Source organism: Trachypithecus francoisi, unplaced genomic scaffold (genome assembly GCF_009764315.1).
Source record: "Trachypithecus francoisi isolate TF-2019V2 unplaced genomic scaffold, Tfra_2.0 Lachesis_group1, whole genome shotgun sequence".
NCBI lineage: Eukaryota > Metazoa > Chordata > Mammalia > Primates > Cercopithecidae > Trachypithecus > Trachypithecus francoisi.
In genome coordinates, this window is record NW_022681454.1 from 98,508,349 (window position 1) to 98,524,454 (window position 16,106).

At 37.1% G+C, this 16,106-nt stretch overlaps 1 protein-coding gene across 2 annotated transcripts in view; it reads left to right on the top strand.

Annotated features, from left to right (window-relative positions):
• Positions 1-15,850, top strand: part of BANK1 (B cell scaffold protein with ankyrin repeats 1) — a 254,356-nt gene extending 238,506 nt beyond the window's left edge. For both annotated transcript variants that reach the window (XM_033214877.1, XM_033214878.1), the window contains 4 exons: positions 6,231-6,260; positions 13,488-13,543; positions 14,818-14,882; positions 15,139-15,850. In XM_033214877.1, the coding sequence (XP_033070768.1) occupies positions 6,231-6,260; positions 13,488-13,543; positions 14,818-14,877 (146 nt within the window). In that variant the 3' untranslated portion in view covers positions 14,878-14,882; positions 15,139-15,850. The remainder of the gene's footprint in view (positions 1-6,230; positions 6,261-13,487; positions 13,544-14,817; positions 14,883-15,138) is intronic.
• Positions 15,851-16,106: the final 256 nt, after the last annotated feature.

Sequence of the window (16,106 nt, forward strand, 5' to 3'; positions counted from 1 at the left end):
AAAGCCAGCCTGGGAATTTTTAAGTTCTGGCACTGTCAAATTAGGGAGATCTTAACACCTCTTTAAAATATCTGACATTCTGCTGTGGCACCCAAAAGACGTAATGAGTAAGGACCAGGATTTAGAGTAAGATCTACTCTAGACATGCCCTAACAAAATCTCAAACCAAGCCCCAACAAGATCTATACTGGAGACAGAGTTTGTAGGCTGACTGAATCTACAAACTCAGGACCTTAAAAAGAAAACACCTTGGGCACAAAAAGCCCACTGTGAAAAAGAATAAAATTAAGTCTATACAAGTTCTTGCCAGTAATTGAGCTGCCTACTAAAACGAGAACATACTGTCATCAGAAGAATATTCTAGAATCCGGAATATACAACACATTATCTATAATGTCCAGTGTTCAATTAAAAAAAGAAGACATACAAAGAAACAGGAAGCTGTCATATTAATGAAGAAAAAGAAAGTATAGACGGAACCTGAGATGTTGGATGTTGTTGATCTTAGCAAACAGACTTTAAAGCACTTCTTATAAACACTGAATTAGTGAAAAATGTGGTTTTAAGGACGGAATAAATAGAGAATCTCAGCAGAAAAAAAAAGTGAAACTATATAAGAACCAAGTAGAAAGTATAGAAAGTAAAAGTACAATAAAATAAATAAAAATTAATCAGATGAACTTATTATCAAATTGGAGATGACAAATTAAGAGTTAGTAAATAAAATTAAGACGAACCAATAGAAATTATCCAATTTGATTTTTAGAGAGATAAAAAGATTTCAAAAATGAACAGAGTCCCAGCAACATTTAGGACAATATAATGCATTCTAAAATGCACGTAATTAGAACCCAGAAGGAGAAAAGAGTGAAAAGAGGCAAAACATTGTTTAAAAATTGATGACCAAAACCTTGCCAAATTTAATGCAAACCACTTGCGTATTGTTGAAAAAACTTTTAAGAAACAAAATTAGCATAATTGTTAAAAGAAGGACTTCTAGCCGATTTATTTTCAAGCTACTTTAAGCCAAGGTAAAAAGAAGTTATTGAAAGCAGCCAGGCCGGGCGCGGTGGCTCAAGCCTGTAATCCCAGCACTTTGGGAGGCCGAGACGGGCGGATCACGAGGTCAGGAGATCGAGACCATCCTGGCTAACACGGTGAAACCCCGTCTCTACTAAAAAATACAAAAAAATAGCCGGGCGAGGTGGCGGGCGCCTGTAGTCCCAGCTACTCGGGAGGCTGAGGCAGGAGAATGGCGGTAAACCCGGGAGGTGGAGCTTGCAGTGAGCTGAGATCCGGCCACTGCACTCCAGGCCGGGCGACAGAGCGAGACTCCGTCTCAAAAAAAAAAAAAAAAAAAAAAAAAAAAAAAAAAAAAAAAAAAAAAGAAAGCAGCCAGAGGAAACACATGTTACATATAAAGCGAAAAAAATCAATAATTTGTTATCAGAAACAATGGAGGATTGACGACAATACAATAACATCTTTAAAGTCCTAAAAAATGACCACTTAGAATTCTAAATCCAGAGGAAATATACCTCAAAAACGTGATAAAATAAAGACATTTAAGACAAATGAAATGAGGTAATTCACAGCAAAATTACAGTAGAATAAATGCTTAAAAATATCATACAAGGTGAAGGGATGTTAACAAACAAACTCAGATTGTCACCGAGGGAATCTGTGGGGAAAAGAATACTGAAAATTATAGAAAGGAGGTAGATATAAAATATTATGTTTTCCTTTTTCTCATAAATTACTTCAAAGACAACTGTTTAAAGCAAAAATAATAAAACTTAAGTTAGAAGTTCTATAATATGGAGAAGGAAATATGAAAACAATCATGCAAAGGACAACGGAGGCAGATAAATAGAATTATGTGTTTCCAAAATTGCTATGTGGTAAAGTGTAAAGATTCAGTTATAAAGTAGGAAGTGGAGAGAGGAAGTGGAGAGGGTCAAGTAGGAAGTGTGATGTGTCAACTATAAGGCATGAAGTACTAAGGGGTATACTACTGTCTCAAAATCTAAGTTAAAGATGCATATTTTATTTTAAAAATAGAAAGAAATCGGTTTAAAAAATTTATAGATAAGAAGTATACTTAGGAAACTCATAGAGGAAATAAAATAGATTATTTAAAAAAAAACCTGTTTGATTCACCAAAAATAAAGCAGGAAAGTAGAAAAAGAGGAATATAAACAAAATGGATAAGTGAAGAACCAAGAACAAGATGGCAGTATTTAACTAAGCCATATCACAATTATATTAAAGGTGACTGAATTAGTCACTTCCTTTTAAAAGCAGACATTTTCAGACTGGAAACGAAAGCAATATCCAATATTATGCTGTCTAAAAGACGTATATTTTAGATATAAAACACAGATAGTTTGAAAGTAAAGTATGGTAAAAGGTTACTATGACAATAGTAATAATCATAAGCATAAGAAAGCTGGCATGGATATATCAACATAACACAAGATAAATTTCAAAATAGAGAGTATTACAAAAGATAAACAAGGATATTACATACAGATAAAAAGGCAGTTCACTAGAAAGATAGAGCAATTCTAAATATCTCATAATATAAAGTAATTTTATATTATATATTTGAATTTTACTTAAACTCCTGAAGCAAAATCTGACAGTACTCGGAGATGTTTTCACTTCTTTCTTACTAATTAATAGAACGAATAGACGAAAATCAGTAAAGATACAGAAGACCTAAACAACACTATCAGCTAACTTGGCCCAATTGACATTCACAAAAATTTTTTTAAGTCAGAATACATATTTATTAAAGGTATATACATTGAAGTTCACCAAGATGAAACATAGGCTAGATGATCAAAAAAGTTTCAGTAAACTTCTAAAGACTGAAATCTTCAGAGTATATTGTCTAAAAGATTTTAGTCTTTTAGAATCTTATAGTCTCTTACCACAACAGAAGTAAATTAGAAATCAGTTAGGAATTATATCTCTAGAACATCTCCCAATATATTTAGGAATTAAATACAACATTCAAAATAACATGAGGGTCAAATAAGAAATCATAAGAAAGTATTTCAACCTGAACAGTAATGAAAAAAACATATCAAAATTTGTGGAATGCAGGTAAAACAAGTATGTAGTTAACAGTTAACTAAAGGGAAACGTATTACTATAAGTATTATACTAGAAAATAACAAAAAGCTTGAAGTCAATGATTTAAGTTTCCACTTTAGAAAAATAGAAAATGAAAAGCAAACCTTCAAAAAGAGGTAAGAGGAGAGAAATAATTAAGATCAGAAATCAGTAAAAAAGGAAAGAGATAAACAAAAAGAAAATAAAATCAAAAGAGAGTTTGTTTGAAAACATAAATAAATTTGATAAGCCCATGGGAAGAATGATCAAGGAAAAAAAAAGGACAAGAAGATACCTAAATTAGGAATTAAATTGGGTTACTACAACAGATCCTACAGACATTAAAAAGATACTAAGGGCCTGGTGTGGTGGCTCTGGCCGGGTGTGGTGGCTCACGCTTGTGATCCCAGCACTTTGGGAGGCTGAGGCAGGTGGATCACCTGAGGTCAAGAGTTCAAGACCAGCCTGGTCAACGATGAAACCCTGTCTCTACTAAAAATACAAAAAATTAGCGAGGCACGGTGGCATGTGCCTGTAATCCCAGCTACTCCAGAGGCTGAGGCTGGAGAATTGCTTGGACCTAGGAGGCGGAGGTTGCAGTGAGCCAAGATTGCTCCACTGCACTCCAGCCTGGGTGGCACAGCAAGACTCCATCTCAAAAAAAAAAAAAAAAAAAGATACTAAGAAAATATATAATTAACTTTCTGCCAATACATTTAACAACTTAGACCAAAAAGGACAAATTACTTGAAAAAAAAACTTGCCAAAATTGACTCAAAAAATAAAATTCCACACTCCTCTGAGTATACCTCTTTGTACAATTCTCACTTTTAGAACTTTGTTAATATTTTGCATATTCAGTAAATGAAGACAAGGCAGAGATAGGAGGCAAAATGGAATATAGGCAAAAAAAATGTATTATGGATAATGAGAGCTAGGTTTTTTATTGTCTGAGAAATCAGTTATAATTAAGGAAAGAAGAAGGGCTAGAATGACTGTTATGGTATTGTACTGGAATTGGAAGTAAAAATATAACAAATAATTACAGAGAGATAAATATAGAAATATGGTTGTGTGTACAAGTATGTATATTTCTTTAACTCTTTCAGCTGAGAGGAGCTAGAGGCAGTGACAGCCCAGCACCAAAGAGCACATCTAGTACCCACGTCTTAGTTTATGAAAGCAAATGGCCCATAAGCATGTGAAAAGATGCTCAATATCATTAACCATTAGCAAAAGCAAATTCAACTACAATGATATACCAATACACAAAAAGTATAGTGAATTACCATTTCAGAAGACTGTCAGTTAGGATGTGGAACTGGATATGCATTGTATGCATTGCTTATGGGAATATAAAGTGCAGTGATAACTATGGAGAAGTCAAATATGCACTTACCATATGACCTAGTCATTCCACTCCAGGATTTTTTCCAAAACAAATAAATGCCTGTGTTCACACAAAGACTTGTTCACAAAAGTTCATGGCAGTTTCATTCATAATATCCAAACTAGAAACAATTAAATGGGGTTATTACAACATATGCAAATGTCCAATAGAAGAATACATGATTGTACTGTGATACATTTATATTGTGGAATACTATTTAGCAATAAAAAGGAATACTTACTATTGTAACAACAATATAAATGAATCTCACAAACATTACACATACTTAGTGAAAGATAACAGACAAAAAGGATGGATCAGACACAAGGGAATCAGACACAAAGGAATACTACATGCTGTGGTATTCCATCTATCTGGAATTCTAGATAAAACTAATCTAGACAAAATTATAGAAGTAGAAATTGTTAGGGGTGGTGAATATCCAGGTTACCAGCAGCAAATCCATACAGGTCTGCAGCAACCTCAATTCTTCTCTCCTCAGAAGAAAGAGTTTGACAGAGGGACATAAGGCAGAAAAAGAGACTGAGGCAAGTTTCAGAGCAGGAGTGGAAGTTTATTAAAAAGCTTTAGATGAGGAAGGAAAGAAAAGTACACTTGAAAGAGACTGAAGCAGGCACTGTGGAGGTCAAGTTCCCTGTTTAACCTTGATCCTAAGACTTTATATGCTGGCCAACTTCCAGCATCTTGCACACATTTCCCTTCATTCTTCCCTAAGAGTGAGCTGCCCACATGCACGGTGTCCTCCTTACACCTGGGAGGTGAGCATGCGCAGTGTGTTCAGAAAGTTGTATGCATCCCCACTGGAGGCTTTCTTTTCTTTTCCAGTGTAATGCCCCCAGAAGGTCATACTCCACCATTTTGTATCTTAATGTGAGTGCTGGAGCTCACTCACCTAATTCCTGAGAATTTATTGGAAGTTAATTACCAATTTCAAGTGTTTTTATCTGACTGGGAAATTGCCTCTGCCTGGCATCTGTGATGAATTACCACTTCAGTGAGACAACTCTGGACCATCAGCAAATTGCCTCTCCCTGAGACAGGCTGCCAATTATCATTTTTAGAAAGGCAGTATGATAACTGCCGAACCATCACCTGATGGTCGCCTGACATTCCTGGTGGGTGATGTGGAGCCCTCTCCTGCCTCACTCATGCCTGGCTAGGTACCTACTGCAACAAAATCAGATCAGGGGTTGCCATGAGTAACGTCTGAGTGAAGATTGACATACGGGGGAATTAGGGGATAAATTATGGAGATAAAAATGGTCTCTATCCTAATTAAGTTGGTGGGTACATGGCCATATATATTTCTCAAAAATCATCAACCTCTTTCCTTATAAATAGTTGAATTGTATGTAATTATTCCTGAATAAAGTTGATTTTAAAAAAGAATGAAGTAGCTCAAGCTAGGGGAATGTCAAGGCAGGGCAACAAGCTTGTGTTAATATCAAACATATCTAAAATCATAATACCTTGAGACAAAGGTTGGGAGAGAAAAGGACAAAAGTAATAAAAGGCATGGTTTCACTCACAGTGGCTGGAGGTAGAGAAATTTGGGGTTGATATTTTTAGATCAGATTGTGAGATTTTATGGCGACCTCAAAGACAAGAAGTAGTCCAACAATGAAAAAAGAAGAGAGAGAGAATTTAAGATAAATATTGAAAAAACTCGGTAGAACATGCTTTTTTTTTTGTCTTCTAGATAAACTCACCATTGTGCACCATCCAGGTGGTAAGTGCTTGGTATTTATTGAAGGATCGAAGACTAAAACTAAGTACAGAGTAAATCAATTTCAATATCAATGTAAGCCTAATGTGATTAGGCAAGTCAGTGTAAAAATTTGCGTAGATTTTACATTTATATGCAAAAAGACTTGACATCTAAAATAAACGTGAAGCAACTATAAAACAGAAACACTGAAGGCATCATAACATAATAAAAGGACCGTGAGTTTGGAATTCTTGATTGATCCTGCTGTTCCCAACTTACTAATAGTGACCTATGGCAAGTCACTTAAGCTCTGTGGGCCTCGATTTTCTCATATGCAAAATGTAGATAAGCATTGTACAGGCAGAGCAAGATGGCCGAACAGGAACAGCTCCAGTCTCCAGCTCCCAGCGTGAGCGACACAGAAGACAGGTGATTTCTACATTTTCAACTGAGGTACTGGGTTCATCTTACTAGGGAGTGCCGGACAATCAGTGTTGGTCAGCTGCTGCAGCCCGACCAGCAAGAGCTGAAGTAGGACCAGACATCACCTCACCTGGGAAGTGCAAGGGGGAAGGGAATCCCTTTTTGTAGCCAGGGAAACTGAGACACACAACACCTGGAAAATCGGGTAACTCCGACCCCAATACTGTGCTTTACCAAGGGTCTTAGCAAAAGGGCACACCAGGAGATTATATCCCACACCTGGCCTGGAGGGTCCCACGCCCACGGAGCCTCCCTCATTGCTAGCACAGCAGTCTGCGATCTAACGGCAAGGCAGCAGGGAGGCTGGGGAAGGGGCGCCCACCATTGCTGAGGCTTAAGTAGGTAAACAAAGCCCCTGGGAAGCTTGCACTGGGTGGAGCTCACAGCAGCTCAAGGAGGCCTGCCTGTCTCTGTAGACTCCACCTCTGGGGACAGGGCACAGCTAAACAACAACAACAACAACAACAACAAAAGCAGCAGAAACCTCTGCAGACGCAAACGACTCTGACAGCTTTGAAGAGAGCAATGGATCTCCCAACATGGAGGTTGAGATCTGAGAATGGACAGACTGCCTGCTCAAGTGGGTCCCTGACCCCTGAGTAGCCTAACTGAGAGACATCCCCCACTAGGGGCAGACCGACACCCCACACCTCACATGGTGGAGTACACCCCTGAGAGGAAGCTTCCAAAACAAGAATCAGACAGGTACACTCGCTGTTCAGCAATATTCTATCTTCTGCAGCCTCTGCTGCTGATATCCAGGCAAACAGGGTCTGGAGTGGACCTCAAGCAATCTCCAACAGACCTACAGCTGAGGGTCCTGACTGTTAGAAGGAAAACTAACAAACAGGAAGGACACCCACACCAAAACCTCATCAGTACGTCACCATCATCAAAGACCAAAGGCAGATAAAACCACAAAGATGGGGAAAAAGCAGGGCAGAAAAGCTGGAAATTCAAAAAATAAGAGCGCATCTCCCCCTGCAAAGGAGCGCATCTCATCACCAGCAACGGATCAAAGCTGGACGGAGAATGACTTTGACGAGATGAGAAAAGAAGGCTTCAGTCCATCAAACTTCTCAGAGCTAAAGGAGGAATTACATACCCAGGGCAAAGAAACCAAAAATCTTGAAAAAAGAATTGATAGCTAGAATAATTAATGCAGAGAAGGCCATAAACGAACTGGCAGAGAAGAAAACCATGACACGAGAAATACGTGACAAATGCACAAGCTTCAATAACCGACTGGATCAACTGGAAGAAAGAGTATCAGTGGTTGAGGATCAAATGAATGAAATGAAGTGAGAAGAGAAATCTAAAGAAAAACGAAGAAAAAGAAATGAACAAAGCCTGCAAGAAGTATGGGATTATGTAAAAAGACCAAATCTACATCTGATTGGGGTGCCTGAAAGTGAGGGAGAAAATGGAACCAAGTTGGAAAACACTCTTCAGGATATCATCCAGGAGAACTTCCCCAACCTAGTAGGGCAGGCCAACATTCAAATTCAGGAAATACAGAGAATGCCACAAAGATAATCTTCGAGAAGAGCAACTCCAAGGCACATAATTGTCAGATTCACCAAAGTTGAAGTGAAGGAAAAAATCTTAAGGGCAGCCAGAGAGAAAGGTCAGGTTACCCACAAAGGGAAGCCCATCAGACTAACAGCAGATCTCTCGGCAGAAACTCTCCAAGCCAGAAGAAAGTGGGGGCCAATATTCAGCATTCTTAAAGAAAATAATTTTCAACCCAGAATTTCATATCCAGCCAAACTAAGTTTCATAAGTGAAGGAGAAATAAAATCCTTTACAGATAAACAAATGCTTAGAGATTTTGTCACCACCAGGCCTGCCTTACAAGAGACCCTGAAGGAAGCCCTAAACATGGAAGGAACAACCGGTACCAGCCATTGCAAAAACATGCCAAAATGTAAAGACCATCGAGGCTAGGAAGAAACTCCATCAACTAATGAGCAAAATAACCAGTTAATATCATAATGGCAGGATCAAGTTCACACATAACAATATTAACCTTACATGTAAATGGACTAAATGCTCCAATTAAAAGACACAGACTGGCAAATTGGATAAAGAGTCAAGACTCATCAGTGTGTTGTATTCAGGAGACCCATCTCGCATGCAGAGACATACATAGGCTCAAAATAAAGGGATGGAGGAAGATCTACCAAGCAAATGGAGAACAAAAAAAGCAGGGTTGCAATCCTAGTCTCTGATAAAACAGACTTTAAACCATCAAAGATCAAAAGAGACAAAGAAGGCCATTACATAATGGTAAAGGATCAATTCAACAGGAGAGCTAACTATCCTAATATATATGCACCCAATACAGGAGCACCCAGACTCATAAAGCAAGTCCTTAGAGACTTACAAAGAGGCTTAGACTCCCATACAATAATAATGGGAGACTTCAACACCTCACTGTCAACATTAGACAGATCAATGAGACAGAAAGTTAACTAGGATATCCAGGAATTGAACTCATCTCTGCATCAAGCGGACCTAATAGACATCTACAGAAGTCTCCACCCCAAATCAACAGAATATACATTCTTCTCAGCACCACATCACACTTATTCCAAAATTGACCACATAATTAGAAGTAAAGCACTCCTCAACAAATGTACAAGAACAGAAATTATAACAAACTCTCTCTCAGACCACAGTGCAGTCAAACTAGAACTCAGGACTAAGAAACTCAATCAAAACCGCTGAACTACGTGGAAACTGAATAACCTGCTCCTGAATAACTACTGGGTACATAACGAAATGAAGGCAGAAAGAAAGATGTTCTTTGAAACCAATGAGAACAAAGGTACAACATACCAGAATCTCTGGAACACATTTAAAGCAGTGTGTAGAGGGTAATTTATAGCACTAAATGCCCACAAGAGAAAGCTGGAAAGATCTAAAATTGACACCCTCACATCACAATTAAAAGAACTAGAGAAGCAAGAGCAAACACATTCAAAAGCTAGCAGAAGGCAAGAAATAACTAAGATCAGAGCAGAACTGAAGGAGATAGAGACACAAAAAACCCTCCAAAAAATCAATGAATCCAGGAGTTGGTTTTTTGAAAAGATCAACAAAATTGATTGACCGCTAGCAAGACTAATAAAGAAGAAAAGAGAGAAGAATCAAATAGATGCAATAAAAAATGATAAAGAGGATATCACCACCGACCCCACAGAAATACAAACTACCATCAGAGAATACTATAAACACATCTATGCAAATACACTAGAAAATCTAGAAGAAATGGATAATTTCCTGGACACTTACACTCTCCCAAGACTAAACCAGGAAGAAGCTGAATCCCTGAATAGACCAATAGCAGGCTCTGAAATTGAGGCAATAATTAATAGCCTACCAACCAAAAAAAGTCTAGGACCAGATGGATTCACAGCTGGATTCTACAAGAGGTACAAGGAGGAGCTGGTACCATTCCTTCTGAAACTATTCCAATCAATAGAAAAAGAGGGAATCCGCCCTAACTCATTTTATGAGGCCAACATCATCCTGATACCAAAGCCTGGCAGAGACACAACAAAAAAAGAGAATTTTAGACCAATATCCCTGATGAACATCGATGCAAAAATCCTCAATAAAATACTGGCAAACCGGATCCAGCAGCACATCAAAAAGCTTATCCACCATGATCAAGTGGGCTTCATCCCTGGGATGCAAGGCTGGTTCAACATATGCAAATCAATAAACTTAATCCAGCATATAAACAGAGCCAAAGACAAAAACCACATGATTATCTCAATAGATGCAGAAAAGGCCTTTGACAAAATTCAACAGCCCTTCATGCTAAAAACTCTCAATAAATTCGGTATTGATGGAACGTATCTCAAAATAATAAGAGCTATTTATGACAAACCCACAGCCAATATCATACTGAATGGGCAAAAACTGGAAAAATTCCCATTGAAAACTGGCACAAGACAGGGATGCCCTCTCTCACCACTCCTATTTAACATAGTGTTGGAAGTTGTGGCTAGGGCAATCAGGCAAGAGAAAGAAATCAAGGGTATTCAGTTAGGAAAAGAAGAAGTCAAATTGTCCCTGTTTGCAGATGACATGATTGTATATTTAGAAAACCCCATTGTCTCAGCCCAAAATCTCCTTAAGCTGATAAGCAACTTCAGCAAAGTCTCAGGATACAAAATCAATGTGCAAAAATCACAAGCATTCTTATACACCAGTAACAGACAAAGAGCCAAATCATGAATGAACTTCCATTCACAATTGCTTCAAAGAGAATAAAATACCTAGGAATCCAACTTACAAGGTATATAAAGGACCTCTTCAAGGAGAACTACAAACCACTGCTCAGTGAAATCAAAGAGGACACAAACAAATGGAAGAACATACCATGCTCATGGATAGGAAGAATCAATATCGTAAAAATGGCCATACTGCCCAAGGTTATTTATAGATTCAATGCCATCCCCATCAAGCTACCAATGACTTTCTTCACAGAATTGGAAAAAACTGCTTTAAAGTTCATATGGAACCAAAAAAGAGCCCGCATTGCCAAGACAATCCTAAGTCAAAAGGACAAAGCTGGAGGCATCATGCTACCTGACTTCAAACTACACTACAAGGCTACGGGAACCAAAACAGCATGGTACTGGTACCAAAACAGATATATAGACCAATGGAACAGAACAGAGTCCTCATAAATAATACCACACATCTACAGCCATCTGATCTTTGACAAACCTGAGAAAAACAAGAAATGAGGAAAGGATTCCCTATTTAATAAATGGTGCTGGGAAAATTGGCTAGCCATAAGTAGAAAGCTGAAACTGGATCCTTTCCTTACTCCTTTTATGAAAATCAATTCAAGAGACTTAAATGTTAGACTTAGAACCATAAAAACCCTAGAAGAAAACCTAGGTAATACCATTCAGGACATAGGCATGGGCAAGGACTTCATGTCTGAAACACCAAAAGCAACAGCAACAAAAGCCAAAATTGACAAATGGGATCTAATTTAACTGAAGAGCTTCTGCACAGCAAAAGAAACTACCATCAGAGTGAATATGCAACCTACAGAATGGGAGAACATTTTTGCAATCTACTCATCTGACAAAGGACTAATATCCAGAACCTACAAAGAACTCAAATAAATTTACAAGAAAAGAACAAACAACCCCATCAAAAAGTGGGCAAAGGATATGAACAGACATTTCTCAAAAGAAGACAGGCATACAGCCAACAGACACATGAAAAAATGCTCGTCATCACTGGCCATCAGAGAAATGCAAATCAAAACCACAATGAGATACCATCTCACACCAGTTAGAATGGCAATCATAAAAATGTCAGAAAACAACAGGTGCTGGAGAGGATGTGGAGAAATAGGAACACTTTTACACTGTTGGTTGGATTGTAAACTAGTTCAACCATCATGGAAAACAGTATCGTGATTCCTCAAGGATCTAGAACTAAAAATACCATTTGACCCAGCCATCCCATTACTGGGGATATATCCAAAGGATTATAAGTCATGCTGCTATAAAGACACATGGACACGTATGTTTATTGAGGCACTATTCACAATAGCAAAGACTTGGAATCAACTCAAATGTCCATCAGTGACAGACTCGATGAAGAAAATGTGACACATATACACCATGGAATACTATGCAGCCATAAAAAACGATGAGTTTATGTCTTTTGTAGGGACATGGATGCAGCTGGAAACCATCATTTTCAGCAAACTATTGCAAGAACAGAAAACCAAACACCACATGTTCTCACTCATAGATGGGAACTGAACAATGAGATCACTTGGACTCAGGAAGGGGAACATCACACACTGGGGCCTATTATGGGGAGAGGGGAGGGGGACGGATTGCACTGGGAGTTATACCTGATGTAAACGATGAGTTGATGGGTGCTGACGAGTTCACGGGTGCAGCACACCAACATGGCACAAGTATACATATGTAACAAACCTGCATATTATGCACATGTATCCTAGAACTTAAAGTATAATAATAATAATAATAACAATACTGAATTTAAAAAGGCATTGTACAATGGGGAATTGCTATAAAGACTGATAATGATATATGTAAATGGAATCTCATGCTTGATACTTGGGAGTTATTGATAAAGCAAATGAAATTTGAGAAACACTTGAGAGGGTAATTCATTTCCACTCATTTGCATGTGATGGAGTGATTGTGTGCTGAATACTGGGAGAGTAAGGAGGAGCTAGAGGTCAGCTAGGGAGCTGTTGAATGTTCTAGAAGCAACTGTCCACAGCCTGGACCAAAGCACTGACTGCGAGAATGAAAGACATAGAACTGAGCCCTGTGGTTGGGATGAGAAATGGAATACCAGTGATAAAGGCAGGAGGAGCAGTAGTCTAGAAGAATAGGGAGTAGAAGGCGCAGGTTTTCATGGAAAAGTGTGTTTTGTAATTGGCCAATCCTGGTGAACGTGGAAAAGAAGAGGAAGGAGTAACCAAGTGGAGGTGTTGGAAAGATTGTTTCTAAACTCAAGTGACTCCTGGGGCTCCTCAGTATCCTACCCGAGTCAATCCACACGGACAGGATAAATTAACAGCACATGCCAAGGGTGCCTTTTCAATATCCCCCTTTTATCTTTCTAGTAATTATTCTTTTCACCCATATCCTACCTTTGTAGAAATCATTTTTAAGAAGTACTGAATAAATGAATCATCGAATTTGTGAATAAAGAAAGAGGTAATAACTAAGTTTGTATTTCTAGGTAAGGAAACTGCCCACAATGAAAATATGTTTTATAACATACCCTTCAGCAATAAGGTAGGTTGTATTTATTTTGATTTCTATAAAATGCAAAGAAATAACTTGGTTAAAAAAGAACATGAGAACCTTCTATCCTGTCCGTGCTTTTGAACATTCTAACAAATATGAACAAAATAGGTCAGGCGTGCCTTTGTGAACAAAAATCTATGAGCAGTAATTTAAGGAAATGATTTGGAAAAAAACAAAGAGGGAACTCAAAGGAAAAAGCCACTGAGGCTAAAGTGTGACTAAATTCAACATGTACAGACCAAAAACATCTTAGAAGAATTATCAACACATGTATTTTAACAATAGAAATATAATGAGTCTACTGTGTTTGAATCACAATGTATATAGTCCTTAAACACTAGGTCATTAGTAGGGAAAATATAGCCCCAAAATATTATTGATTTAAATATGCATTACTTCACATCCTAGAGTTAACTGAAAATAAACTGCTAACGAGAAGCTAACGATGCCACTAAGCAAAGAGAGCAGCAATGGAAAACCAAGACCAATTCAAGACAACACTGATAATGTCCTGACTACAATTTTTCTTCATAAAAATAACGTTATTCCAATTATCAGCATATATGATGTAACACACTTGCACTGCTATCAAGGGTCATGTAGCAGCTGGATTTCTTGCTAAAATCCTGAATAAGAGTCTTTGCTAAGTTCTTATAATGAAAGAATTTTAATTTTCCAAAGTTTGATAACCCTTTAAGCTCCTTGTATATTTCAAATAAGTCATAAGTAATCATAAAATCATTCACCCTTAAAAACTAACTGAAGTATTTGCATTCTTTATTCTTCTGTAGCCCACCACCAAGCTGTGTGTATGTATATATATGTATACACTATATAATATGTATACTATAGACTCATTAAACTCATTCGAATGTAGGAAAATTGTGGGGTGCATATGGCCTTAGGGCTCATGAAAATATCAACCAAAGATTTTTCTATAAGAGCTGAAGGACTGCACAAACATGGCATATATTTTGGAGAGAAGATTTTGAATAAGAGGAAAAGAATACACATTTCCAATGCTTAAACTGTTCTCCTTCAAAATGGAAAGAAAATTTGAATTCAAGGACTTGGGTGCAGTTGAACTTTACAATGATTCTGTTTCCTTTTAAAATGGAAGATTGTCTTGCCAGTTGTCTCTGCAAACCTATTTTTCCATGGCTGTGAAAGGCAACTATAACTTTGTCATATTTCTTTGTTCAACCTTAAAATAGAGACAAATTGAGAAATGCTAGCTGTGTATCTTTTTTTTCTTTTTCCAGCTTCCTGCTCAACCCCAGGTTGAAAAGGAATTTGGTTTCTGTTACAAGAAAGATCACTGAAGAAGGTAAAATATTAGCTATGTATATTGTTTAGAAAACCTAAAGCAGCCTTGTTAGGGACTTAAAGGAATCATTTGTCTAAAAAACAGAATTCTTTAAATATTTCATTGTCTCCTCCTGAAAGGATTAACATGTATTTTTCAAGCTAAAGGTTATTGCTCTGTAGAAAGATTTATGTATAGGGGTGATTTAATGCCAACCAATCAATTTAAATTGATGAGCTATTATTCACTAATACATTTCCTATTATCTCATTTCCAGGTTATTATAATGAAACTCAAGAATCTACGGACATTTTGCTTTCAGGGTGAAGCAAGCCTGCATTTGGATTGCCTGCTCTCTTTAGAGCAAATCCATACTATGAAAGCAGAAACAAACCTTCAGAATTTGTTTTTGACAGAATTTATTGTCATTATACCTACTTCATATGGGTATATTAATATTAAAACACAATACCATAGAATAATTGCATTATATGAAAATTATTGCATTTTACAATGCGCTTCACCACTGAAGCAGCTAATTTCCATTTTGAAAATTAAAAGAAAACAGCACAGAGAAGTTAAATGCTGTGTAGCAAAGTTATGAGGTCTGCTTGAGGGCACTAACCTCAACAGATTATTCCTCATTTCCTTGGAATAACCATGAAAATACAAATTTACTGAGCACATTTTTGCTTTTTAAGTAGCTGGTTCATTTTCTGAATTTCTCACATTCAGAGTTCTGACATCATGTTTGCAGAAACTTGTCTTATTTAGTGTCTATTTGCATGTAACCCTGAAAACATTATTATTTGAAAACTTTTCTATATCTCAAATTAATACACATTTTCACAACCTACCTTTGTATTAAGACTTGCAATTTTATCAACCTATTTCTTAGAAACAATTTACTAGCTTAGAATACAATGCAATTTTATCATACTATAATTTTCATGTACAAATGCCACAAATAAATTGAATGTTTAAAGCTATGTCTGAGTTTTTAAAGTAAATTTATGAGAATTAGCCAATAAAATCACTTCTCGGACTTTTGGCTAAGATCAAGTGGAGTATTGGCCAATGAATTTTTCTGGTAACTGTTTAAAGGGGGAAGTCTACCAAAAATTGTTTAAAATAAATAAACTTGATTAATACTACTGTATAGGGCTCATATAATAAACACAATTGATTTTTTTCTAGCTTCTAAACCGTGACAAGGATATATATTTAAAGCCATGTTACGAAACA